The sequence below is a fragment of the Tamandua tetradactyla genome, chromosome 9 (genome assembly GCF_023851605.1).
Source record: "Tamandua tetradactyla isolate mTamTet1 chromosome 9, mTamTet1.pri, whole genome shotgun sequence".
In the NCBI taxonomy this organism is placed as follows: domain Eukaryota; kingdom Metazoa; phylum Chordata; class Mammalia; order Pilosa; family Myrmecophagidae; genus Tamandua; species Tamandua tetradactyla.
Genome location: NC_135335.1, coordinates 1,049,987 through 1,077,194, shown reverse-complemented (window position 1 = coordinate 1,077,194; position 27,208 = coordinate 1,049,987). Strand labels below are relative to the sequence as shown.

General features: G+C 64.0%; 1 protein-coding gene across 1 annotated transcript in view; it reads right to left on the bottom strand.

Annotated features, from left to right (window-relative positions):
• Positions 1-1,134: 1,134 nt before the first annotated feature.
• Positions 1,135-27,208, bottom strand: part of MUC5B (mucin 5B, oligomeric mucus/gel-forming) — a 38,880-nt gene continuing 12,806 nt past the window's right edge. Inside the window, exons 26-47 of the mRNA XM_077115195.1 lie at positions 26,775-26,919; positions 26,631-26,674; positions 26,358-26,555; positions 11,880-25,970; positions 11,320-11,588; positions 10,758-10,929; positions 9,065-9,318; positions 8,090-8,276; positions 7,573-7,798; positions 7,286-7,464; positions 6,823-6,892; positions 6,252-6,352; positions 5,976-6,007; positions 5,692-5,872; positions 5,256-5,360; positions 5,120-5,157; positions 4,364-4,489; positions 3,699-3,785; positions 3,492-3,617; positions 2,886-2,931; positions 2,612-2,720; positions 1,135-1,902 (exon numbers count right to left, since the gene is read on the bottom strand). Of these exons, the coding sequence (XP_076971310.1) occupies positions 1,701-1,902; positions 2,612-2,720; positions 2,886-2,931; positions 3,492-3,617; positions 3,699-3,785; positions 4,364-4,489; positions 5,120-5,157; positions 5,256-5,360; positions 5,692-5,872; positions 5,976-6,007; positions 6,252-6,352; positions 6,823-6,892; positions 7,286-7,464; positions 7,573-7,798; positions 8,090-8,276; positions 9,065-9,318; positions 10,758-10,929; positions 11,320-11,588; positions 11,880-25,970; positions 26,358-26,555; positions 26,631-26,674; positions 26,775-26,919 (16,988 nt within the window). The 3' untranslated portion in view covers positions 1,135-1,700. The remainder of the gene's footprint in view (positions 1,903-2,611; positions 2,721-2,885; positions 2,932-3,491; positions 3,618-3,698; positions 3,786-4,363; positions 4,490-5,119; positions 5,158-5,255; positions 5,361-5,691; positions 5,873-5,975; positions 6,008-6,251; positions 6,353-6,822; positions 6,893-7,285; positions 7,465-7,572; positions 7,799-8,089; positions 8,277-9,064; positions 9,319-10,757; positions 10,930-11,319; positions 11,589-11,879; positions 25,971-26,357; positions 26,556-26,630; positions 26,675-26,774; positions 26,920-27,208) is intronic.

Sequence of the window (27,208 nt, the reverse complement as noted above, 5' to 3'; positions counted from 1 at the left end):
CGGGTGAAGTGAATGGCCGTGCTGGGAGGGCGGCAGGGGTCATGGAAGCCCTGCCATCTTCCATGTGAGCTAACAAAGGCCCAGGTCCAGGTGGGGCCTGGCCACAGCTACAGAAAACGGGACGCTGAGACGCAGGGTCAGCTTACAGAGGCCGAGCCCCCATGGCCCATCCAGGTTGGGGCCAGCCCTGATGCAGGCTGCCCTGACTGGAGCCCTGGAGGTGGCCCCAGGGCGAATGCAGGCCCTGCCCCTGCACCCCAGGCCCGCGGGGCAGCAGGGGAGGGGGTACCCGGGAACGGACTGGGGTTCTTGCTGCTGTTCCCCAGGTAGAACGGGCCTGCGCCTGAGGGCAGACGCCTCAGAGCCTGTAGCCTGGCCTGTCCCTGCCCCCTCCCCTTGGGAGGACATTCCTCCTCTTTCTGCTGCTGGGGTGCCCCCACCTCGGGGGGGTAGTGAACATGGGTATGCCAGGCCTGTACATGCAGCTGCCCAGCACCCCAAGACCTGCCAGCCCCTCGGATCCCCTTACTATGGGCAGGTTGTTCTCTGCTCTTTGGATAAAGGGATGGGAAGAAAAAATCCCTGCTCGTGGCTAGGTGGAGATGACCAAACATGCAGCTGTGACATGTGAGAAGTGCCAGAAGCAGTGATAACAGGATGGGCGGGGCAGGTGGGGGTGAAGCTGTAGCCCCTCGGGGGTCCCAGCACCTGCTAACTGTGACCTCGGAGTCAGATCAACACCAGGACAGCCCCTTCTTCCTGGCTGGCCCCCCAAGCCCTGCAGCGGTAGCTGTTCCTGGCACCAACAACTGGGCTCCCCCACGTCCCATTTGTCTGCCCAGCTGCTCTGCCTCGGAACCATTTCCTTAGGAAACAACTCCCGGGGTGGCTTCTGGTCCCTGATAGCCACACCCTGGGTGTCCACCCAGGGCCCCAGTCCACCCCAGAGCCCCAAGGGCTTGGCCCACATGAGCGGCCTCCCTGTCCCAACTCTGTCTCTCCCGGGGGGTCCTCTACAGCCTCAGTCCCTGCTGGGCCCACATGAGGCCCCAGAGGTGCCGGACCACCTGGGGGGAGCAGGGCCCTGGGTGGGCCACAGCTGGCAGGAAAGACACAGGACCAGGAAGTATCCACGATGCTGAGACTTTATTTGCAAAATCAGGGCTGGTGAGAAGAGGGGTGCTGGTGTGCAACCTCTCTGGCCCAGCCCTTGGCCACCTGGCCCCAGGCTCCCCTACAGCAGGCACTGGCCCAGACGGGTTTAGGGCAGCCACCTTACGGAGACACAGTTCCTGGGTGACAGCCACCAGTGTGGACAGGCCTCAGTCTGCTCCACGGCGCTTGGCGGTCAGCCAGGGCACCCAAGCCTGCAGCAGGCACAGGGGTGCAGGGGCACATGCTCAGGTTTGCCTGGAGGTGTCCCTCCAACAGCAGGAGGGGGCAAGGTGGGACAGGAGGGGCTGTGACATCTCGGGGGAGGGCGAGGCCCTGCCTGGAGCCCCCTCAAGCCCACCCTCCTGGAAACCAGCTTCACCAACATGGCCGGCAGAGGGGGGCAGGACAGTGGGAGCCATGGAAAGTTAAGGACCACTCATGGAGCAGGCCCGCCTCAGGCTTTGTGATGGCAAAGGCAGGTTCTGGTTCTAGTTCAGGAGGGCGCACAGGATGGGGGATAGGAGGCCCTCAGTCAGCGATGCCTGCTACACGAGGAACTGCAGGGTGTCTTGGGGTGCGGCAGGGGTGGGAGCGCAGGAGGCCTCGCAGGCACACTCGTCCACATGGGTGTAGGTGTGCTGCAGCTGCGTGCCGTCTGGGCACCGCATCATCACTGCCTCCTCGTGGGCCCGTGTCTCCCGGCAGCAGGTGCAGTGGCGCTGCATGGTCTGGGCCTCCATGGAGTACCTGCCGGCGCAGAGCAGGAGGCCTCAGGGGTGGCTTCTGCCCCTGCGGGGGCTTCTCCTTGAGCGGCAGTGGTCACTCACCATGCTAGGACCTCGGGCCTGGGGAGCGGGCAGCCCCCTCCTGGGCTCCATCGGCTCTCTGGGGTCAGGCACGCTCTGGAGCCTGCCCTGTCCTCTATGGCCCACCCTCCCGGGCCCCAAGCCCCACTCCCCCCACCAGTCTCGCTGACCTTTGCCCCTCACAGCCCTGCGGGTCTGCCCTGGGCCCAGGCCAGCCCTCCCCGCCCACGGGCTCTTGGTCTCCTGCAGCTCCTGCTCACAGCTGGCTCAGCTTGGGCACTGTGGGTGGGCTGGGGTCTCAGGCCGCGGTCTGCCCCCGAAGAGCCCACGTGCCCTCACACAGGGGACACTGCCCCCACTCCGGGGCTCTAGACGTGGGTGCCTGGCTGCCATGTCCCCGGCCAGCTCTGGTCACTGGGAGCTCCTAGCCCTACGCACAGCAGGAGAGCCGACCCCTGCCGGGTGCCCCTTCCCCTTCCTGCAGGAGCAGGAGGAGGCTTCTGGTCCAGTGGGCACTGCAGGCCTGCGGGAGGTGGGGCTGGGCAGGACTTTGGCTGCTGACCCTCCGCCTGAGGTGGCTGGCCGCCCTGCCCAGAGAGAGGAGCCTCAGCAGTGGCCGCCCAGGGGAGGGGCAGGGCACCCCCACGCACCTGGCCACTCCGGGGCAGGAGCCTTCACAGAAGGTCACGTTGACCGGGCCCTCGGTGGCACAGCCACGGCGCCGCAGGACGATTCTGCTGACGTGGACCTGGCAGTCGTCTGGGGGGGCAGAGGCGGATGCAGAGGCCACCCCGTCACGCCCCCGCGGAGCCCTGCTGCCCGCCCAGAGCGGTTCTATGGGGGGCTGGGGTCTCCCTGCTGCCTAGACCCACCCCCGTTGCGGAGAAGTGCTGGGGGCGACCGTCCTGGCCGGCCTCGACTTACCTACTTCCTCACAGGAGTAGCAGCATCCGGTTTTCGTGAGGATTCCCTGCAGCGGCCAGGACGAGGGGCCGGGGTCAGGCGGGCCGGGGCGGGCTGAGGGGGCGGGGCGGGGGCGGGGCTCCGGGGACCGAACCCGAGGAGGGGCGGGGGCGGGCTGAGAGGGCGGGGCAGGGGCGGGGCCTCCGGGGACCGAACCCGAGGAGGGGCGGGGGGCGGGCTGAGAGGGCGGGGCGGGGGCGGGGCCTCCGGGTACCGAACCCGAGGAGGGGCGGGGCGGGCTGAGAGGGCGGGGAAGGGGCGGGGCCTCCGGGGACCGAACCCGAGGAGGGGCGGGGGCTGGTTGAGGGGGCGGGGAGGGGGCGGGGCTCCGGGGACAGCACACGAGGAGGGGCGGGAGCGGGCTGAGAGGGCGGGGCGGGGGGCGGGGCCTCCGGGTACCGAACCCGAGGAGGGGCGGGGCGGGCTGAGAGGGCGGGGCGGGGCCTCCGGGGACCGCACGCGAGGAGGGGCGGGGGCGAGCTGAGAGGGCGGGTCGGGGGCGGGGCTCCGGGGACCGCACACGAGGAGGGGCGGGGGGCAGGCGGGGGCCGAGCAGGGGGCGCTCACCCGGCAGCCCGACACATCCGGGCAAGACGGGGGTTGTGGGATCAGCACGTGGAGCCCGGAGGCGACCTCGCAGCGGTACTCGGTGCAGTTGTCCCCGCGGTGGCCCCCGCCCCAGGTGTCGTTGGGCTGAAAGGTAAGCGGGAAGTCGAGGCTGCTCTGGGATCAACGCGTAGGCCCGAGGGGGCCGGGGTGGGGTCTCCCACTCACCTGGACGCGCTGGCCGTCGGGCGCCAGGCAGGAGGTGGGCGCGCACTCCCCGCAGCACCGCCCCGGCGCCCTAGCGTACTCGAAGCCCTGTGGGGACAGGACAGGAGCGGCCTCGGTGCCCACCCCAGGCCCCCGCCCCCCCCAGCGCCCGCGGCTGGGTGGTCACCTGACCTCGCCTGACCTGCAGCTTCCCGCCGGCCTCACCGCTCCTGGCTCCCGGCGCTTTCTCCCAATCCTCTCCTCCGCCCCTGGCCCCACCCCCTCCTCCAGCGGCCCGAGGGGGCCCCGTACGCCCCTCCCCCCTCACGCTCCTTGGTCTCAGGGCCTGCAGCGTCTACAGCCCGGGGCTCTCAGACCCTGGACTCGGGGTCACCGGGTCTCGCTGCCACCAGCGCCCCGAGGGCTGCGCCTCCCTCTTGGAGCCCCGCCCCTCGCCCGCATGCCAAGCTCTGTGCAGCTCAGGACGGGCACTGGGCTGGCATTTAACAAGAATCCCGCGCTGGGGGCTTGCCAGTCCCTCAACATGTGCAGTCTGATCGCCCCTCCCGTATTCCCGCCGTGGTGACCGCCATCTCCTTACGGAAACCAGCCACCACCACCACCACCCCCCCACCCCGGCAGCCCAGGAGCAGACGCTGCCGCTGGGCAGGTGCACAAGGCCCCACCTGAGGGCAGGTGGTGTTGCAGGTGTCCTCTTGGCACTGCACGGTTGGGTCCTGTGTGCCGGCGCTGAGCACAGGCAGGCAGGTGCAGGTGTGGCAGGGTTCAACGGACGGGAAGGTGGCACCCACCTACGGGGAGGGTGCACTGAGGGACTGGGGGGCAGGGCCGAGGAGGCCAGCCACAGAGGGTGGCTTCTCCCTTCCTCCACGGACTGTGGAAATGCTCCCAGCCCACCACAGTTCCTGCCAGAGTCAGGGTCCCAGGGGCAACCAGGAGGGGCCCCTGAGAGCGTTTTCTCCTCGGCTCTTGCCGGGAAGACACTGCTGGGGACAGATACAGCCCTGCACAGTTCCCAAATGAAGGTGACACCCCGTGTCCCCCCATGCCCCCATGTGTCCCACCTCATTTCCCACCCCTTGTACCCCACCCTGGTGTCCCGTCTATGTTTCCCCACGTGGAGCTGAGGGCCCGGCGGATTCGAAGGCCTTGAAGTCCGTCTGCTGGCCCCCCTGGGGGAAGGAGGGGTGCCCAGGCTGTAGGGTGGGGTGGGGGTGGGGGCTCAGGGGCGGAAGGCCCAGGTCCTACAAATGTTCCCCACTCCACCCCCCCACCCTACCCCCCACCCTATCCCGCGTGGGCAGGTGGCGACCCACAGATACCCACACAGGGTGCCCACCCTGGGACTGGGCTCCTGGGCCGGGGGGTAGGAGATGCCCAGAGCTGCCCCACGGGGAGTGGGGGGCGCCCCAAGCCCTTACCCCATAGACGGTCCCGTTGTATGTGCACAGTTTAGGTCCTGAAAGGAGAGGGCAGGTTGAGCCCCTAACCCGACTCTATTCCAGCAGATCCCCAGACCCAGGAGACCCAGCCGTGGGGCGCCCCAGCCGCACTCACTGCAGTTGAAGGTGGGGCAGCAGGCGCCCTCCTCCTGGGTGCGGGTCAGCTCCTGTTCTGGCTCACACTCGGGTGGCTCCTCTTCGCAGGTGGTCACGTTGCAGACTGCAGACAGAGGCCGTCCCCTTCGTCTCGCCCTCCCCACCCCGGAGGGTCCCCGGTGCGGAGGCTGTTCCATGGGCACTGCCCCAGCCCGTGCCTGCCCTTTCTTTGTCAACTCCTCTTCCACCCCAAGTCCCTGCGGTGCGTGGCAGCCTGCGCACCCAGCCGAACGGGCAGAAGCTGCCCCGCCCCCGTTCCATCCAGGCCCCGCCCCCAATCAGGCCCCGCCCCAGCCCTGACCTCGGCCCCGCCCCAGGCCCCACACCCTCCACCGCGGAGCCCGGGGCGCGCCTCCTCGGCTCTCGGTCCCCTCCGCCTGGAGCGCGGGGCTCACCGCACAGAGTCTCTGGGCAGCAGGGGCTGTCGGTGCGGGGCCTGCGGATGCTCACGAAGCCCGGGCGGCCGCACTCGGGGGGCGTGGCGGGGTCGGGGCACTGCAGGGGCTCGCATCGCACGGACACCGTGGCCGCGTCGCACACGCAGGCCTGGCAGTCGCTGACCCAGCGCTCTCCCGCCTGCAACGACAAGGTCAGGTCCCGCGTCCCGGCCGCACCCGGGGGCCCACTTCCCTCCCGAATGCCTCCGAGCTTGGGGACAGGAGACGGCGGAACCACTCACGAATTTGGGGAACCCGTCCGGCCCCACGCAGGCTGTAGGGAGAGGAGAAAAGGGTTACCCAGGAGGCTGGGGTTCGGGTCTGGTGGCCCATCCAAGGCCGGTGGAACCGTCCCGAAACCCCAAACCCGTTCTCGGACGTGGGTGTGGCCGCCTGCCGCCCCTGCCCCAGACAAGCCCCTGGGGACTGGCAGGGTCATCGAGGAGGGGGCCGGGGTGGGCAGCGCGCCGCGCTCAGAGGCAGGAACGCGGTAGAGACGCAGGCGGGGCGGTGCTTACGGCACTGGGGCACGCAGACGTCCGTGTAGGAGTTGAACAGCACCGTGTTGTCGGGGCAGAAGCAGCCTTCCACCTGCCGCTCCGCCAGCGGGCGCTGGCTCCTGCAAGGCCAGAGGGACGGTCCTGGGAGCCCCCGGAAAGGCTCCCAGCCAGCTGCCCATGTCAGCCGGACCTGCGTGGGCCCGGGTGGCCTGTGCTGCCCCAAGGGGGAGGGAGGAGGGCAGGGGTGGGGACGGCAGGAGTGAGTGGGGAGGGCAGCGGGGTGGTTGGCCAGGGTTGGCTGCATGTCACTCTGGGAACAGAGTGGGCGAGGGCAGCTGCTCCTGGGAACAGGAGCCCCTGGGGCTGTTTACTCATCGCTGCTGCTGGCCGGGGCGCATCAGGGAGTCCCTTGGCCCAGAGGCCCTGGGAATTGCTGGGGGTAGGGAGGTGGCACCCCAGAAAGCTCAGGGTTCCCAGCCTCTGGCTCTGGGACCCAGGCCTTCCTCTAGGGCCCTTCAGGCAGTACTGGGGTGCCTGAGAACGCCCATGGCACCTGATGTCCCCACCTGCTGTCCCCACTGACACTCACCTGAAGTCACAGGTTGTAGGCTGCATGGGGCCGCACGGCTTGTACACCTTGTCGGGTGGGCAGGGGAGGTCTGTGTACAGGGGGCAGGCCTTAGACCCACCACTGTGGGTCCCCCAAGACCCCCTCACCGCACAGCCCCCCGTGTCCCCCCACACCACACAGCCTGCTGTCCCTCCCACTCACCACACAGCCCCTCGTGGCCCCCACTCACCACACAGCCCCCCGTGGCCCCCACTCACCGCAGAGCCCCCCGTGGCCCCCACTCACCACAGAGCCCCCCGTGGCCCCCACTCACCACACAGCCCCCCGTGGCCCCCACTCACCGCAGAGCCCCCCGTGGCCCCCACTCACCACACAGCCCCCCGTGGCCCCCACTCACCGCAGAGCCCCCCGTGGCCCCCACTCACCACAGAGCCCCCCGTGGCCCCCACTCACCGCAGAGCCCCCCGTGGCCCCCACTCACCGCAGAGCCCCTCCGTGGCATTCCTCCAGGCGCTGCAGATGCCCCGGGCGCGGCAGAGCGCGGCGTAGGCCTCCAGGCTCTGGCAGGGTGCTGGGGGGGTCCTGTCCTGGCAGCTGTCGCTGAGGCAGGCGCTGAGGAACTGACCAGGGGGGACGAGGGCGTGGCACTCCGCGAAGACCCTGGGTGCAATGGCTGTCAGAAGGGGTGCACGCCCCAGCCCCGGGCTCACAGGGACGCCGGTGGGGGTTGCATCCCAGGCCCACCAAGCCCACAGGTGAGGGACTTACGGGCTCAGAAGCAGTTGGCAGATGGGTGCGGGGGGGCAAGTGGGGGTGCCAGGCGTGGTGGACGTGGAGGGCTGGGTGCTGGCCGTCGGGGGTGGCTGGGTTGGGGCGGCGCAGCCCTCCCTGCTGCTCTCGGGGACCAGCCAGTGCTGGGCCATGTCCTGGCAGCTGGGGGCCAAGCTGCCATCTGGCCGGCGACAGTCGTCCCTCCGGTTGTTGGTGCAGGTACCTGGGGCGGGAGTGCGGGGGTCACAGCTGGGCCGGTCAGGCCAGGACAGTCCCCCAGGATGTCTGTTGTGGCCACTGGGTCTTAGGGCCCCCCTTCCTGAGGCTGAGGGCAGCCCCACCAGGCTGTGTCCCCACTGGGCTGTGTCCCCACTGGGCCACGATGTGGGTCCGGGCAGGGGCTGGGGCCACACCCACCCCTCTGGGGTCAGCAGGTGGGACGAAGCTGGCGTCCAGGGCGGCACGTGGGTCCCTTCCCCACTTCCACCGCCTGCCCGCGGCCTGCCCCACTCACCGCACTGGCCCTCCGTGTTGTGGCCAAAGTAGCTGTAGGCCAGCCGGGCCTGGAAGACGTGCCCATTGAAAGACACGTGGGCGCCGATGGCCGGGATGTCCACAGCCATGGCCGCTCCCGCCGACACGGACACGGTCACACCATCCTGGCTGAAGCCCTGGCCCACGGGCTCTCGGTTGAACAGGACCTGGGGGAGCATCGTGGGGAGACCCGTTACTGCGTGCGTGCCGCCCTGGGGCGCTGGCCCCACCACGGGGTGGGGTGCGCCCTGCTGTCTCTGCGCACTCACGCCCGCAGCAGGGCCCTGGGGCATTCTGGGTGCGCCTCCTGAGCCGGCTGAGCTGGGCGCAAGACCGCCAGGTGGTTGGTGGGCTCCCCTCCTTGCTCCTCTCCGAGGGTCTGGTCTTGGGGTCCCCAGCGCCCCGCTGTGGTCAAGCTGAACCCGAGCTGGCACAAGCCCTACACTGTATCCCCAGAAGGTGAGCCTGGGGGTGGTGTGGGCGGGGCTGCCAAGAAGGCGCCCCTGGGCCCCTGCTCGAGGCTTCTTGGCTGCTTTGTGAGCTTCCTGAGCTGCTCTTGGCTGGGGGGGAGGGGTCTCCCTGCAGCTGGAGGCCCCTGCTCTGGGAATCTGTTCTCCAGTAGCTGCAAGGCCCTGTCCCCCGTCTCGCGTCTGACCCCGTCTCCCGTCTGTCCCCCGTCTCCCATCTGTCCCCTATCTCCCATCTGTCCCCCATCTCCTGTCTGTCCCCCATCTCCCATCTGTCCCCCGTCTCCTGTCTGTCCCCCATCTCCCGTCTGTCCCTCCTCCCTTGTGCAGTCTCCTTGCCCCCGGGTCTCCCTCTGCACCCCCGCAGGGCCCTGCAGCCCAGCCTCCCTTGGCACCCAGGGTGTGCCCGGAGCTGTGCCCCCTGTGTCCACCCCCTCTCCTCCCCACTGCCTGCCCCCACCCCGTCCCCGGCTGTTGCTGGGACCCACCAGACCGTCCAGGGCCCCGCGGGCGTTGGTGGTGGTAAGCACGATCTCTGTGGACGCGTAGAAGATGAGGACAGCGCGGGGGCAGGGGGCGGAGCCTGCGGCGGCCGCGCAGTGCTGCTTGTCCAGGAGGACGCTCAGGTTGCCGTGGCGTGGACGGACCTCCCGCAGCAGCACGTGGGTGCAGTTGTCCGAGAAGGAGTAGGAGGTCCCGTCGAACGTGGAGTAGTGAGACTCACCCCACACGCTGCAGGAGCCTGCAGAGAAGTGGGGGGCCGCTGCGGGGTCTGCCGCCCCCACGCCCAGCGGCAGCGTCCTCCAGAGCCCCCCGGGCCCCGCCCTGTAGGTCCTTGGCCAGCCCCTCTGGGCCCCGAGGAGCCCAGCTCCTAGCTGAACTTCTGGTCGCGACCCTAGGCTGTCATGAAGCCAGGTCCTGCTGGGATGCTTTTGCACAAATCTGCCTTCCTGGCCCAGGCCCTGCCACCTCCCTAGATGCTGCGGCAGAGTCTGGCCCAGGGCTCAGTGCTCAGCACCCTTCTCCCCCCTACCCCCCCCCCCCGGGGCCCTTTGCTCCTGACTGCGTGGGCACGACACTGGCTGCACCCAGCAACGCTGTCCCCTGGTGGGAACTGGAGCAGGGGGGCGACCGGCGCGGTCCGCGGTTTAGTCTCGTGCCTACAGCACCACAGCAAGCGACCAGCACCTGGCCATTACTTTCATTTCAGCTTGTTGTCCCAGTCAGCTACTTTTGATAACTGCCAACCCAGCCCAGCTCAGCTCAGCTCCGGACAGGCCTCAGCGGCCACCTTCCTGAAATGGGTGGGTGTAGAGAGTGGGTACAGTGGTGGTCTTCCCAAAGTTACGTTTCCCTGGGACTGAGAGAACGCGGCCTCATTTGGAAAAAGGATCTTTGCAGAGGTGGGTACAATCAGGGTCTCGAGATGAGAGCACCCTGATTTCGAGTAAGCCACAAGCCCAAAGTCAAGTGTCCTGAGAAGAAAAGAGGAGACACTGAGAGACACAGAGAGGCCAGGCAAAGATGAAGGCAGAGGCTGAGCGTGCAGGGGCGGCGGTCTTTGGAACGAGGAGCCGCCAGAAGCTGGAAGACGTGAGGGAGCATCTTCCCTTGTCATTGCAGACCCTGCCCTCCAGAACTGGGGGAGAATGCATTCCTGTAGTTTTAGGCCATCTGGTTTGGTAATTTGCTACAGCAGCCACGAGAAAGTAATATACCAGGGATAACCGTGGTACACGCCCCTCCTAGGGTGGGGGCAAGCGAAGCACACGCAGTGTCCTGTGTGAAGTAGGTGTGCAGAAAAGGGAAGCTGATTATTGTGAATTATTGGGCAGCCCAGTGCGCTCAGCACAATCACCCCTGCAGTGAGGGTCACATGCAGCCCCCAGGAAACTTGCACATCTGAGCTCCCATTTTCATCCTTAATGTCTCAAAATCCCCAGCTTTCTATTCAGCCCACTGAGTCTCACGGACAGCCGTGCCCAGTCGTGACGGGGCCTCTGGAGACGTTTGCACTTCCAGCTCAGGTTACGGACTATGGGTGTGGGTCCTTCTGCACTGACAGGTGCACACACCCGGGCCACCCGCAGGGGGCTTCTACCTCCCGAAGTGGAACACGAGGCCACACTAGCGTCCTCAGCACCCGCGGACCCTCCTCCAGCACCAGCCCCGTTCGCTCACATTCACACTCATAATGGTAGTCACAGGGCTCGCTTGTGTCCCACACTTTGACGGGAAGACGCTCGTTCACGCAGGTGATGTTGGCCACGGGCTTCGGTTCCAGCAGGACAATGTGGTTGTCACCTTCACACCTGGCCACCATGCAGTTCTCCAGGGTCCAGGACTCGTTCACCTGGTGGCAGAGGGCAGGCCCATGGTAACCCCTCCCTGCGGTCATCTGTCCATCTGCTCTCACCTCTTCACTCTTGCTTGAAGCCTCAGGTCCTCAAGAAGGCCTGAGACACAGGGGCTGCAGGGTGGCTGGCTGCCCAGAGCTGCCCACGTCCTTGCGAGAACTCCAGAAGGGCCCAAAGGAATGACCCAGGGTTCTGGACCCTTGGGAACCAGAGCCACCAATGGAGAGGTGACAGGTCAGGGCCAGGGACACTGGGGAGGGCTCTTGTTCTTTGCCCCAACCTGCCATGAAAGGAACCCTCAGAAGACCCACGCAGGGTTTTGCCCCTGACAAGCATCCTGGCGACAGATGCAGGACACAAATCAGGGAGGATATGGGGAGACACACCTGGCGTGGAGGGACGGTGTTAGAGCATCCTGGGAGAGGGCTGGATGGAGACGTGGTCACAGGGGATGAGGCCACAGAGGACATGGTTGGGGATGCACTGGGGTGGAGCGGGCTAGATGGAGACGTGGTCGCAGGGGATGAGGCCACAGAGGGCATGGTTGGGAACGCACTGGGGCAGGCACCCTGGAAGCGGTCAACATCACAACGCTCATTGCAAATAGCATAGAAATGGCAGCCGGCTCTGTCAGTTTGATTGTACACAATGTCCCCTATGAGAGAGAAAAGACAAATGAAGAGAGGGAAGGCATACCTGGGTTGACAAAGCAGTCAGAGCAACAGGGAGTGTTCAGGGGAAAACTGGAACAGGAGGACACACCTGCCATGGGGCAAGAGGCTAGAAGAGTGCAGGGGCCATGAATGATCACAAGCTATACCCAGGTCATGGAAATTCAGTGTGGGAAAGTCCTGTGTTCAACAAACTGAAGAGTTTCCCACATGGACAGATGACCAGGGGAACTCGGTATGTGGGAAAGCGTGAATTGGGGGCTCCATTTACTCACCTGGAGAGAACAGTTCTCCAAAGGCCTGGCAAAAGCAAGGTGTCACGGTAAAGGCTGAGCTGGGGTGTGAGGTGGGCTGCAACGTCGGAAGGAGCGGCGTGGGGCAGTGGCTGTAGTCGTCGCAGCAGAGCACACGCACTTGGTAGTTGTGGCAGTACTGGAGCCCGGGCTGCTCCTGGTTGCGGCACACCAGCCCGGAGTGCACGTCACAGTGCACCACTTGGCCCACGCCGGCCAGGGCCTTGTCTGGCTCTGTCTCGGACCGGCACTGGATGTCCACGGGGCGCGTGCAGAAGATGTGGCCGGCCGAGCGCAGGAAGGTGTAGGTTTCGAAGTCGCCACCTTCAGGGGCGGAGGTGGGGGCATGCTCATCCAGCCACTCTGTCCACACACAGCGGGGTGCACAGCCTTGGGTGGGCAACGTGGCCAAGGGGGTCAGGGTGGTGCCAGGCCTTGGGGGACTGGAGGAGAGGCTGGTCCCAAAGGTGGGCCTCGTGCCCCCAGATGTGTGAGCCGTGGTTAGGGGTGAGCTAACCAGAGAGGGCCTAGAGGGCTCTGTGGATGAGGCTGATGGGGCAGTGGTCACTGGGGTTCCAGGGGTGGGCTGGGGAGATGTGTGAAGGAGCTGGGTTTGGGATGCTGGGGGCGCAGAGGGGCTGGAGATGGACACCTTCTCAGTGGTTCCGGGCAGCAAGGGGTGCGTCAGTGTGGTGGTGATGGTGAGGCCTTCGGTGAGAGTTGGGGATGTGGGGTGTGTTTCTGTTTGGGGGATGGTGGACCTTTGAGTGGCCCCAGGTGACGTGGCAAGGGTCTCAGTGGGAACAGAGAGACCCTCAGTGGCCCCGGGTGATGTGGCAAGGGTCTCAGTGGGGATGGAGACACCCGTGGTGGGCCCAGTTGATGCAATGAGGGTCTCGGTGGGGATGGAGACACCCTCGGTGGGCCCAGTTGACATGGTGAGGATCTCGGTGGGGACGGAGACACTCTTGGTAGCCCCGGGTGATGTGGCGAGGGTCTCGGTGGGGACGGAGACACCCTCAGTGGTCCTGGGTGACGTGGCAAGGGTCTCAGTGGGGATGGAGACACCCTCGGTGGTCCTGGGTGACGTGGCGAGGGTCTGGGTAGGGACGGAGAAACCCTCGGTGGCCCCAGGTGACGTGACAAGGGTCTCAGTGGGGACGGAGACACCCTCGGTGGGCCCAGTTGACGAGGCAAGGGTCTGGGTGGGGACGGAGACACCCTCAGTGGTCCTGGGTGACGTGACGAGGGTCTCAGTGGGGACGGAGACACCCTCGGTGGGCCTGGTTGACGCAGCAAGGGTCTCAGTGGGGACGGAGACACCACCCTTGGTGGGTCCAGTTGACGAGGCGAGGGTCTGGGTGGAGACGGAGACACCCTCAGTGGTCCTGGGTGACGTGACGAGGGTCTCAGTGGGGACGGAGACACCCTCGGTGGGCCTGGTTGACGCAGCAAGGGTCTCAGTGGGGACGGAGACACCACCCTCGGTGGGCCCAGTTGACGAGGCGAGGGTCTCTGTGGAGATGGAGACACCCTTGGTGGCCCCGGGTGACGTGGCGAGGGTCTCAGTGGGGACGGAACCCCCTTCGGTGCTTCCACGTGCTGTCGGATGGGTCTGTGGGGTGGCCGTGGCTGAGGGCCGGGTGCTGGCTGCAGTGGCAGTGGGCGGCGTGGTGGCAGCCGTGCTCCTGCAGTGGTCGTAGTGGTCACAGCAGCGCACGCGCAGGTGGTAGTTGTAGCAAGTCTGGTTCTCCCTTTGCCAGTGGTTCCTGCATATGAGCCCATAGCTCACGTGGCACTGTACCACCTGACCCAGCTGCGCCAGGGGCACGCCCGGGAACAGGGTGGCTGCGCACTCGATGGCCACAGGCTTCGCACATAGCCGTCCGCCCGCGTCTGCAATGTTGTAGTAAGTCTCAATGTCCCCCTCAAAGCGGCCAGGCTGGGGTCGGTCGCTGTCCAGCCAGTCGGTCCAGTAGCAGGTGGGCTGGCACCCAGGGGGGACTAGGGTGGGTCCTGTGCCGGGGGCTGTGGGTCCGACGGTAGAAGAGGGGAGGGCTGTGGTGCTGGTGGCCAGCGTGGAGTGCTGTTCCAGGCTTGTCCCTGTGGGGGCCACTGCAGTGGTGTGTGGGCAGTGGCTGGTGTTGCAGCAGAACACACGGATGTGAAAATTGAGGCAGATCTTGAAGGGCCCAGCCTGGTCCTGGTTCCGGCACACCAGGCCCTCATCCCGGCTGCACCGTACCACCTGCCCCAGCTCCCCCAGAGGGGTGTCGGGCCAGAGCTCGGCTCGGCACTCCACGTCCAGAGGCTCCTCGCAGATGGCCACTCCTGCTGCACGAAGGTCGGCAAAGGTCTCGAAGTCTCCCCCGGCAGCCCCTGGCATAGGGTAGCTCTGGTCAAGCCAGTCTGTCCAGGCACAGCGGGGCTGGCAGGTGGTGGATGCTGCCACGTGGGGGGTGGAGCTGGTCTCGGCTGGCAAGGTGGGAGTGGGCATGTTCACAGAGGTGTTCCAGGGGGCACCCGAGGAGGGCACGGACCCTGTGGGGGCGGTGCCTGGGGGCGGGGAGCCAGAGTGTGCAGTACCCCTGGAGGTCACCTCAGGGGGTGGGAGGGTGGTCACCAGAGCCGTCTCCCAGGGGCCAGTGGAGGGGGTAGGGGGCGTGGCAATCCCGCAGTGGCTGTAGTTGCAGCAGAGCACGCGCACGTGGTAGTTGTGGCAGTACTTGAGCCCAGGCTGCTCCTGGTTGCGGCACACCAGCCCGAAGCGCACGTCACAGTGCACCACTTGGCCCACGCCGGCCGCGGGCTGCTCCAGCTCCCTCTCAGAACGGCACTGGATGTCCATGGGGCGCGCACAAAAGACATGGCCAGCCGAGCGTAGCACCGCATAGGTCTCATAATCTCCACCCCTGGGCCCAGGGATGGGGTAGTCTTCGTCGAACCAGTCTGTCCATGTGCAGTGGGGCTCACAGTCTGTGCCAGGCGATGAGGCCAAGGTGGACGGGGTTGTGCTGGGCTTCGGGGGGCTGGAGGAGAGGGTGGAACCAAAGGTTGTCCTCCTTCCCTGAGATGTTTGAGTCGTGGTTAAGGGTGAGCTGGCCTGAGAGGGCCTAGAGGACATCGTAGACAAAGCTGACTGGGCAGTAGGTGTTGGAGTTCCAAGGGTGGACTGAGATGTGTGAAGAAGCTGGGTGTGGGAGGCTGGGGGGGCAGATGGACTGGAGATGGAGACCTTCTCAGTAGTCCTCGGTAAAAATGAGCTGGTCTGCATGTTGGGGGTGGAGCCTTCCATGGTGGTACTAGGTGACGTGGGGTACCTCTGTGTGGTGGCCAGCGTTGAGGGCCCTGGCATAGAAGATGAATGAAGTCTGTCTGTGGCAGCTGTGGATGACTTGGTGGCAGCCGTAGGTGGGACACTAGTGGCCATGGAAGGCACGGTGGCCACTGTGGATGGAGCAATGGCGGCCGTGGATGATGTGGTGATGGCCACTGTAGATGGGGCAGTGGCGGCCGTGGATGGCCTGGTGATGGCTACTGTGGATGGTGCAGTGGCGGCTGTGGATGACATAGTGGTAGACACCGTGGATGGAGCAGGTGTGGCTGTGAGTGGCCTGGTGGTGGCCACTGTGGATGGAGCAGTGGCGACCGTGGATGATGTGGTGACAGCCACTGTGGCTGGAGATGGCCTGGTGGTAGCCACTGTGGATGAAGCACTGGGGGCCGTGGATGATGTGGTGATGGCCACTGTGGATAGAGCAGTTGTGGCTGGAGATGACCTAGTGGTGGCCACTGTGGATGGAACAGTGGTGGATGTGGATGATGTAGTGGTGGACACCATGGATGGAGCAGTTGTGGCTGCGTGTGGCCTGGTGGTGGCCTCTATGGATGGAGCAGTGGTGGCCGTGGATGATGTGGTGATGGACACTGTGGATGGGGCAGTGGTGGCTGTAAATGACGTAGTGATGGACACTGTGGATGGTGCAGTGGCGGCTGTGGATGATGTGGTGATGGCCACTGTGGAAGGAGCAGTGGCAGCTGTGGATGAGGTAGTGGTGGACACTGTGGATGGAGCAGTTGTGGCTGTGCGTGGCCTGGTGGTGGCCTCTATGGATGGAGCAGTGGCGGCCGTGGATGATGTGGTGATGGACACTGTGGATGGGGCAGTGGTGGCTGTAGATGATGTAGTGGTAGACACTGTGGATGGAGCAGTGGTGGCTGGAGATGGCCTGGTGGTGGCCACTGTGGATGGGGCAGTAGTGGCCGTGGATGGCCTGGTGATGGCTACTGTGGATGGTGCAGTGGCGGCTGTGGATGACATAGTGGTAGACACCGTGGATGGAGCAGGTGTGGCTGTGAGTGGCCTGGTGGTGGCCACTGTGGATGGAGCAGTGGCGACCGTGGATGATGTGGTGACAGCCACTGTGGCTGGAGATGGCCTGGTGGTAGCCACTGTGGATGAAGCACTGGGGGCCGTGGATGATGTGGTGATGGCCACTGTGGATGGAGCAGTTGTGGCTGGAGATGACCTAGTGGTGGCCACTGTGGATGGAACAGTGGTGGATGTGGATGATGTAGTGGTGGACACCATGGATGGAGCAGTTGTGGCTGCGTGTGGCCTGGTGGTGGCCTCTATGGATGGAGCACTGGCGGCCGTGGATGATGTGGTGATGGACACTGTGGATGGGGCAGTGGTGGCTGTAAATGACGTAGTGATGGACACTGTGGATGGTGCAGTGGCGGCTGTGGATGATGTGGTGATGGCCGCTGTGGAAGGAGCAGTGGCAGCTGTGGATGAGGTAGTGGTGGACACTGTGGATGGAGCAGTTGTGGCTGTGCGTGGCCTGGTGGTGGCCTCTATGGATGGAGCAGTGGCGGCCGTGGATGATGTGGTGATGGACACTGTGGATGGGGCAGTGGTGGCTGTAGATGATGTAGTGGTAGACACTGTGGATGGAGCAGTGGTGGCTGGAGATGGCCTGGTGGTGGCCACTGTGGATGGGGCAGTAGTGGCCGTGGATGGCCTGGTGGTGGCCGCTGTGGATGGAGCAGTTGTGGCTGTGCGTGGCCTGGTGGTGGCCTCTATGGATGGAGCAGTGGCGGCCGTGGATGATGTGGTGATGGACACTGTGGATGGGGCAGTGGTGGCTGTAGATGACGTAGTGGTAGACACTGTGGATGGAGCAGTGGTGGCTGGAGATGGCCTGGTGGTGGCCACTGTGGATGGGGCAGTAGTGGCCGTGGATGGCCTGGTGGTGGCCGCTGTGGATGGAGCAGTGGAGGCTCTGGAGGATGTAGTGATGGCCACTGTGGATGGAGCAGTGGTGGCTGTGGATGGACTTTTGGTGGCCACTGTGGATGGAGCAGTGGTGGCCGTAGATGATGTGGTGATGGCCACTCTGGATGGAGCAGTTGGAACTGAAGATGGCCTGGTGGTGGCTACTGTGGATGGAGCAGTAGCGGCGGTGGATGATGTAGTGGTGGACACCGTGGATGGAGCAGTTGTGGCTGTGGGTGGCCTGGTGGTGGCCTCTATGGATGAAGCAGTGGCAGCTGTGGATGATGTGGTGATGGCCACTGTGTATGGGGCAGTGGCAGCCGTGGTTGATGTGGTGGTGGCCACTGTGGATGGAGCAGTGGTGGCTGTGGATGGACTTTTGGTGGCCACTGTGGATGGAGCAGTGGAGGCTCTGGAGGATGTAGTGATGGCCACTGTGGATGGAGCAGTGGTGGCCGTGGATGGACTTTTGGTGGCAACTGTGGATGGAGCAGTGGTGGCCGTAGATGATGTGGTGATGGCCACTCTGGATGGAGCAGTTGGAACTGAAGATGGCCTGGTGGTGGCTACTGTGGATGGAGCAGTAGCGGCGGTGGATGATGCAGTGGTGGACACCGTGGATGGAGCAGTTGTGGCTGTGGGTGGCCTGGTGGTGGCCTCTATGGATGAAGCAGTGGCAGCTGTGGATGATGTGGTGATGGTCACTGTGTATGGGGCAGTGGCAGCCGTGGTTGATGTGGTGATGGCCACTGTGGATGGAGTAGTGGTGGCCGTGGATGATGTGGTGATGGCCTCTGTGGATGGAGCAGTAGCGGCTGTGGATGGCCTGGTGGTGGCCTCTATGAATGGAGCAGTGGTGGCCATGGATGATGTGGTGATGGACACTGTGGATGGGGCAGTGGTGGCTGTAGATGACGTAGTGGTGGACACTGTGGATGGAGCAGTTGTGGCTCTGCGTGGCCTGGTGGTGGCCTCTATAGATGGAGCAGTGGTGGCTGTGGATGATGTGGTGATGGCCACTGTGGAAGGAGCAGTGGTGGCCGTGGATGATGTGGTGATGGCCACTGTGGAAGGAGCAGTGGCGGCCGTGGATGATGTGGTGATGGACACTGTGGATGGGGCAGTGGCGGCTGTAGATGACGTAGTGGTGGACACTGTGGATGGAGCCGTGGTATCCGTGGATGATGTGATGATGGCCTCTGTGGATGGAGCAGTGGCGGCCGTGGATGGACTTTTGATGGCCTCTGTGGATGGAGCAGTGGTGGCCATAGATGATGTGGTGATGGCCAATGTGGATGGAGCAGTTGGAACTGAAGATGGCCTGGTGGTGGCCACTGTGGATGGAACAGTAGCAGCCCTGGATGATGTAACAGTGGACACCATGGATGGAGCAGTTGTGGCTGTGGGTGGCCTGGTGGTGGCTTCTGTGGATGAAGCAGTGGTGGCCATGGATGATGTGGTGATGGCCACTGTGGATGGAGCAGTAGCGGCCGTGTATGGCCTGGTGGTGCCCACTATGGATGGAGCTGTGGTGGCCGTGGATGGTGTGGTGATGGCCACTGTGGATGGGGCAGTGCCGGCCGTGGCTAGGCTGGTGGTAGCTACTGTGGATGGGGCAGTGGTGGCCGTGGATGATAGGGTGAAGGGCACTGTGGATGGAGCAGTGGCAGCTGTGGATGACGTAGTAGTGGACACTGTGGATGGAGCAGTTGTGGCTGTGGGTGGCTTGGTGGTGGCCTCTATGGATGGAGCAGTGACGTTCGTGGATGATGTGGTGATGGCCACTGTGGATGGGGCAGTGCCGGCGGTGGCTGGGCTGGTGGTAGCCACTGTGGATGGAGCATTGGTGGCTGTGGATGATAGGGTGATGGGCACTGTGGATGGGGCAATGGCGGCTGTGGATGACGTAGTAGTGGACACTGTGGATGGAGCAGTTGTGGCTGTGGATGGCCTGGTGGTGGCCACTGTGGATGGAGCAGTAGTGGCTGTGGATGGCCTGGTGGTGGCCACTGTGGATGGAATAGTGGCGGCTGTGGATGATGTAGTGATGGACACCGTGGATGGAGCAGTTGTGGCTGTGGGTGGCCTGGTGGTGGCTTCTGTGGATGAAGCAGTGGTGGCCATGGATGATGTGGTGATGGCCACTGTGGATGGAGCAGTGGCGGCCGTGGATGGCCTGGTGATGGCCACTGTGGATGGTGCAGTGGAGGCCATGGAGGATGTGGTGATGGACACTGTGGATGGGGCAGTGGTGGCCGTGGATGATGTGGTGATGGCCACTGTGGATGGGGCAGTGCCGGCTGTGGCTGGGCTGGTGGTAGCCACTGTGGATGGAGCAGTGGTGGCTGTGGATGATAGGGTGATGGGCACTGTGGATGGGGCAATGGCGGCTGTGGATGACGTAGTAGTGGACACTGTGGATGGAGCAGTTGTGGCTGTGGATGGCCTGGTGGTGGCCACTGTGGATGGAGCAGTAGCGGCTGTGGATGGCCTGGTGGTGGCCACTGTGGATGGAATAGTGGCGGCTGTGGATGATGTAGTGATGGACACCGTGGATGGAGCAGTTGTGGCTGTGCGTGGCCTGGTGGTGGCTTCTGTGGATGAAGCAGTGGTGGCCATGGATGATGTGGTGATGGCCACTGTGGATGGAGCAGTGGCGGCCATGGATGGCCTGGTGGTGGCCACTGTGGATGGTGCAGTGGAGGCCATGGATGATGTGGTGATGGACACTGTGGATGGGGCCGTGGTGGCCGTGGATGATGTGGTGATGGACACTGTGAATGGGGCAGTGGTGGTCGTGGATGGTGTGGTGATGGCCACTGTGGATGGGGCAGTGCCGGCTGTGGCTGGGCTGGTGGTAGCCACTGTGGATGGAGCAGTGGTGGCTGTGGATGATAGGGTGATGGGCACTGTGGATGGGGCAATGGCGGCTGTGGATGATGTAGTAGTGGACACTGTGGATGGAGCAGTTGTGGCTGTGGATGGCCTGGTGGTGGCCACTGTGGATGGAGCAGTAGCGGCTGTGGATGGCCTGGTGGTGGCCACTGTGGATGGAATAGTGGTGGCTGTGGATGATGTAGTGATGGACACCGTGGATGGAGCAGTTGTGGCTGTGCGTGGCCTGGTGGTGGCTTCTGTGGATGAAGCAGTGGTGGCCATGGATGATGTGATGGCCACTGTGGATGGAGCAGTGGCGGCCATGGATGGCCTGGTGGTGGCCACTGTGGATAGTGCAGTGGAGGCCATGGATGATGTGGTGATGGACACTGTGGATGGGGCAGTGGTGGCTGTGGATGATGTGGTGATGGACACTGTGGATGGGGCAGTGGTGGTCGTGGATGGTGTGGTGATGGCCTCTGTGGATGGGGCAGTGCCGGCTGTGGCTGGGCTGGTGGTAGCCACTGTGGATGGAGCAGTGGTGGCTGTGGATGATAGGGTGATGGGCACTGTGGATGGAGAAGTAGCAGCCGTGGATGGCCTGGTGGTGGCCACTGTGGAAGGTGCAGTGGCAGCCGTGGATGATGTGGTGATGGACACTGTGGATGGGGCAGTGGCGGCTGTAGCTGACATAGTGGTGAACACTGTGGATGGAGCAGTTGTGGCTGTGGGTGGCTTGGTGGTGGCCTCTATGGATGGAGCAGTGACGTTCGTGGATGATGTGGTGATGGCCACTCTGGATGGAGCAGTGGAGGCCGTGGATGATTTGGTGATGGCCACTGTGGATGGAGCAGTTGTGGTCGGATATGGCCTGGTGGTGGCCACTGTGGATGGAGCAGTAGCGGCCGTGGATGATGTGGTGATGGCCACTGTGGATGGAGCAGTGGCAGCTGTGGATGATGTAGTGGCGGACACCATGGATGGAGCAGTAGTGGCTGTGGGTGGCCTGGTGGTGGCCTCTATGGATGAAGCAGTGGCGCCTGTGGATGATAGGGTGATGGTTACTGTGGATGGAGCAGTGGTGGCCGTAGATGATGTGGTGATGGCCACTGTGGATGGGGCAGTGCCGGCTGTGGATGGGCTGGTGGTAGCCACTGTGGATGGAGCAGTGGCGGCCGTGGAAGATGTGGTGTTGGCCACTGTAGATGGAGCAGTTGTGGCTGGAGACGGCCTGGTGGTAGCCACTGTGGATGGAGCAGTAGCGGCCGTGGATGGCCTGGTGGTGGCCACTGTGGATGGAGCAGTGGCAGCTGTGGATGATGTAGTGGTGGACACCGTGGATGGAGCAGTAGTGGCTGTGGGTGGCCTGGTGGTGGCCTCTATGGATGAAGCAGTGGTGGCTGTGGATGATAGGGTGATGGCCACTGTGGATCGAGCAGGGGTGGCTGTGGATGGGCTGGGGGTAGCCACTGTGGATGGAGCAGTAGTGGCCATGGATGATAGGGTGATGGCCACTGTGGATGGAGCAGTGGCGGCCGTGGATGACGTAGTGGTAGACACCGTGGATGGAGCACTTGTGGTTGTGCGTGGCCTGGTGGTGGCCTCTATGGATGGAGCAGTGGTGGCCGTGGATGGACTTTTGGTGGCCACTGTGGATGGAGCAGTGGAGGCTCTGGAGGATGTAGTGATGGCCACTGTGGATGTAGCAGTGGTGGCCGTGGATGGACTTTTGGTGGCCACTGTGGATGGAGCAGTGGTGGCCGTAGATGATGTGGTGATGGCCACTGTGGATGGAGCAGTGGTGGCTGTGGATGGACTTTTGGTGGCCACTGTGGATGGAGCAGTGGAGGCTCTGGAGGATGTAGTGATGGCCACTGTAGATGGAGCAGTGGTGGCCGTGGATGGACTTTTGGTGGCAACTGTGGATGGAGCAGTGGTGGCCGTAGATGATGTGGTGATGGCCACTCTGGATGGAGCAGTTGGAACTGAAGATGGCCTGGTGGTGGCTACTGTGGATGGAGCAGTAGCGGCGGTGGATGATGCAGTGGTGGACACCGTGGATGGAGCAGTTGTGGCTGTGGGTGGCCTGGTGGTGGCCTCTATGGATGAAGCAGTGGCAGCTGTGGATGATGTGGTGATGGCCACTGTGTATGGGGCAGTGGCAGCCGTGGTTGATGTGGTGGTGGCCACTGTGGATGGAGCAGTGGTGGCTGTGGATGGACTTTTAGTGGCCACTGTGGATGGAGCAGTGGAGGCTCTGGAGGATGTAGTGATGGCCACTGTGGATGGTGCAGTGGCAGCTGTGGATGATGTAGTGATGGCCACTGTGGATGGTGCAGTGGCGGCTGTGGATGATGTAGTGGTGGCCACTGTGGATGGAGCAGTGGAGGCTCTGGAGGATGTAGTGATGGCCACTGTGGATGGTGCAGTGGCAGCTGTGGATGATGTGCTGATGGCCACTGTGGATGGAGCAGTAGCGGCTGTGGATGGCCTGGTGGTGGCCATTGTGGATGGAGCACTGGCAGCTGTGGATGGCCCGGTGGTGGTCACTGTGGATGGAGCAGTGGAGGCCGTGGATGGCCTGGTGGTGGCCACTGTTGATGGGGCAGTGGCGGCCGTGGATGTACTGCTGGTGGCCACTGTGGATGAAGCAGTGACGGCCGTGGATGATGTGGTGATTGCCACTGTGGATGGAGCAGTGGTGGCCATGGATGATGTGGTGATGGACACTATGGATGGAGCAGTGGCAGCCGTGGATGATGTGATGGCCACTGTTGATGGGGCAGTGGTGGCTGTGGATGATGTGGTGATAGCCACAGTGGATGGAGCAGTTGTGGCTGGAGATGGCCTGGTGGTAGCCACTGTGGATGGAGCAGTGGTGGCCGTGGATGATGTGGTGATGGCCACTGTGGATGGGGCAGTGGCGGCTGTGGATAACATAGTGGTGGACACTGTGGATGGAGCAGTAGTGGCTGTGGGTGGCCTGGTGGTGGCCTCTATGGATGGAGCAGTGACGGTCGTGGATGATGTGGTGATGGCCACTGTGGATGGGGCAGTGGCAGCCGTGGATGATGTGGTGATGACCACTGTGGATGGAGCAGTGGCGGCCGTGGATGGGCTTTTGGTAGCCACTGTGGATGTAGCAGTGGTGGCTGTGGATGATGTGATGATGGCCCCTGTAGATGGAGCAGTGGATGCCCTGGATGATGTGATGGCCACCAGGATTGGAGAAGTGGCATTCATAGATGGTTTGGTGGAGGCTGTGGATGGAGCATTGGTGACTGTGGATGATGTGGTGGTGGCCTCCATGCCTGGAGCAGTGGTGGCCGTGGATGATGTAGTGGTGTACACCCTGGATGGAGGAGTTGTGGCTGTGGGTGGCCTAGTTGTGGCCACTGTGGATGGAGCAGTGGTGGTTGTGGATGATGTGGTGATGGCCACTGTGGATGGAGCAGTGGCGGCTGTGGATGATGTGATGATGGCCCCTGTAGACAGAGCAGTGGATGCCGTGGATGATGTGATGGACACCAGGATTGGAGAAGTGGCAGTCATAGGTGGTCTGGTGTAGGCTGTGGATGGAACAGTGGTGGCTGTGGATGATGTGGTGGTGGCCACTGTGGATGGAGCAGTGGAGGCCATGGATGATGTGGTGATGGCCACTGTGGATGGAGCAGTTGTGGCTGGAGATGGCCTGGTGGTGGCCACTGTGGATGGAGCAGTGGTTGTCATGGATGATGTGGTGATGGTCATCAGTTTTGGAGGAGTGGAAGTCATAGATGGTCTGGTGGAGGCTGTGGATGGTGCAGTGGTGGCTGTGGATGATGTGGTGGTGGCTTCCATGCCTGGAGCAGTAGTGGCCCTGGATGATGTACTGGTGGACACCGTGGATGGAGCATTTGTGGCTGTGGGTTTCCTAGTGGTGGCCACTGTCGATGAAGCAGTGGCAGCTGTGGATGGCTTGGTGGTGGCCGCTGTGGTTGGTGCAGTGGTGGCTGTGGGTGGCCTGGTCGTGGCCTGTATGAATGGAGCAGTGGCGGCCGTGGATGATGTGGTGATGGCCACTGTGGATGGTGCAGTGGTGGCTGTGGATGGCTTGGTGGTGGCCACTGTGGATGGGGCAGTGGTGGCTGGGGATGAACTGGTGGTGGCCACTGTGGATGGAGCAGTGGCAGACGAGGATGATGTGGTAATGGCCACTGTGGATGGGGCAGTGGCGGCCGTGGATGGCCTGGTGGTGGCCACTGTGGATGGCGCAGTGGTGGCCATGTATGATGTAGTTGTGGACACTGTGGATGGCGCAGTGGTGGCCATGTATGATGTAGTTGTGGACACTGTGGATGGAGCAGTGGTGGCCATGGATGATGTAGTAGTGGACACTGTGGATGGAGCAGTTGTGGCTGGAGATGGCCTGGCGGTGGCCACTGTGGATGGAGCAGTGGTGGCTGTGTATGATGTGATGGTGGCCACTGTGGATGGGGCAGTAGATACCATGGCTGACCTTGTGAAGGCCACTGTGGATGGAGCCATGGACGTTGTGACCTTACAGTGCCTGTAGTCATCACAGCAAAGCACGCGTATGTTGTAGTTGAAGCACATGTTGAAGCGGCCCCTCTGTTCCTCGTTCCTGCAGACCAGCCCGTCCTGCAGGCTGCAATGCACCACCTGTCCAATCTGATCGATGCTCACCTCAGGGTAGCTCTCTGCCCTACACTCGATCTGTTGAGGGTCACGGCACATTTTACCACCCGCGGCCCGGATGTTCTCATACGTCTCCATGTCCCCGCCCGAGACGCCGGAGGTTGGGAAATCCACATCGAACCACTCCGTCCACTCACACCGGGGCTGGCAGCTGCTTGTGCCCTGGCTTGTGCTGCTGGGACTGGAAGGTGTGGGTCGGGACGTCGATCGTGTCAAAGGGGGGAGTGCCGCCGTTGTGCTGACTGGGGGAGTCTGGCCTGACTTTGGGGTGCTCCCTGGGGCAGTGGACCCAGGCCAGCTGCTTGGCGTTTCTGTCTCCGGCCCCCTGGTTGGCGGCAGTGTGGTGCCCTGCGCCCAGCAGTTGCTGTAGCTACAGCACAGAACGCGGATTCTGTAGTTATAGCACATCTTGAATGTGCCTTCCTGCTCCTCGTTCCTGCACACCAGGCCAAAGCTGGCATTACAGTGCACTTTCTGGCCAATCTGGTCAAGGGTCCTGTTGGGGTACAGCTCGGCCTGGCACTCGATAGCCCGAGGCTGCCGACATACATCCCCTCCCGCGCTCCTGATCTTGTCGTAGGACTCGATGTCCCCGCCAGCCTCTTCTGACTTGGGGTAATCCTCATCAAACCACTGTGTCCACCAGCACAGGGGCTGGCAGCGGGAAGTGCTGACTGACGAGGTGGTGGCCACAGCGGTGGAGGGCGAGCGCGTCGGCAGGGCGGGGGCGGTGGTAGCCTTGGAGCTCGGAGTCGACCATAGGGTCGTTTCTCTCGTCGACGTGGTCCCAGTCGGGGTGGGCAGGGATTTGGGGGATGTGGTGCCCGCTGCAGGTGTGGACACGACGGTCTCTGTGGTGGGGCTGGGTGAAGGGCCAGGGGTGGGGCCGCAGGGCACGTGGGCACAGCACAGCACCCGCAGCTCGTAGTTGTGGCAGAGCGGGGGCCTCTGCTCTGAGTTGGCGCACAGCAGCCCCCGCACCCGGTCGCAGTCCACCTTCTGGCCCAGTGCGTCCAGGGGCACGTGGGGGGCCTGCTGTGCCCGGCACTGGATGTCTGCCGGGGTCCGGCAGATCGGGAACCGCAGCCTCAGGTTCGCAAGCGTCTCAAAGTCCCCGCCCTCGATCCCCGGTTCTGGGGGGCCGCTGTCCAGCCAGTCGGACCATTCACAGACTTCTCGCACGCAGGTGGTGGAGGCCACCGAGACGGTGGGGCCCGAGCCTATATGGGACAGTGGGAGTGAGTGGCGGGGGGAGCCCTGGCTGCCTCTCGCCCCTGCACTGGCCCCCTGCCTGCCCCTTCTGGAGGGGACCCCATGGGCCCGCCCCGAGGCTTGGTTAGGGCCGTTCCTGAACGAGGGGCTGGGCCTTGGGGCTTGGGGGGCCGCCGGCTTGGGCCCCTGGAGAGGCGCAGCATGAGGTTGGCTGCCCAGGGTAGGGGGCGTCCTGCCCACAGGGGGGCTGGGTGGAAGGGGCTGGGGCTGCCCGTGCCCTCACCGGGTTCCACCGTGTCACCCCCATGGGGCCGGGTTCCAGGAGGAGCTGAGGCTGCTGCAGAAACCCACAGAAGGTCCTCAGGAGACCCCCACCCTGTGTGCCCGGGGCTCACCTGACGTGGAGGGCAGAGTTGTGGTGGAGGTGAAGGTGAAGGGTGTGGTGGAGGTCACCCCGACACATTCCACCGCACTCCGGGTGACGGCCCCGCCTTCCCCACAGATGGCCAGCAGGCAGGCGCCGAGCCCGTCGGTGGTGTTGTAGATGACGTCCCCGTAGCTGAAGGTCCTACCCTCATAGGAGCACCTGCAGGCTGGGAGGGGGTGCAGGGCTCAGGTGCCGGCCCATGTGGCCCCCCAGTCCCACCCCCCCACCAGGGCCTCCTTACCCTCAGGGCTGTGTGCACACTGGATACCGCCGGCGGTGCACTCACTGCGCGGGGTGGAGAGAGGAGCTGTGGCCCAGCGTGGCCCAGGGCCAGTGGGACCCCCACCCCCAGCCCCCGCTCCCCCTCCTGCCCCACCCCACCCACCAGCTCTGGCAGTTCTCCTCAGCAGGGACCCGCATGCCAATGTCATGGTAGTTTCCGTCCCGGTCATAGCAGCCGCACTGGGCCACGCACTTCATCTCGTCCTCGCTGAAGAAAGGCTTGTGGGGGGGGCACTTGGGGTAGCAGCCTGGTGGGCAGAGCGAGGGGCAGACTCACTCTCCCTGTTCCAGCCCCATCTTCTCCGAGGCGGGGCCCCGCCCAGGAGCAGAGGGCTCCCCTGACACTGCCCCAATCAGCTGGAGGGTGTGTGTGTGTGTGTGTGTTAGGCGGTGCTCCACGGCTCTGGCTGGCCGGGTAAGACCATTGGACAGATTTGTTCCGGGGTGGCCCTCTAGGCTGTGGCCCATGGGTCCCAGTGGCCAGTGGACTGTCCGTCTCTCCCCCATTCCCTCAGACCCCTGGAAGCTCATCCGCCA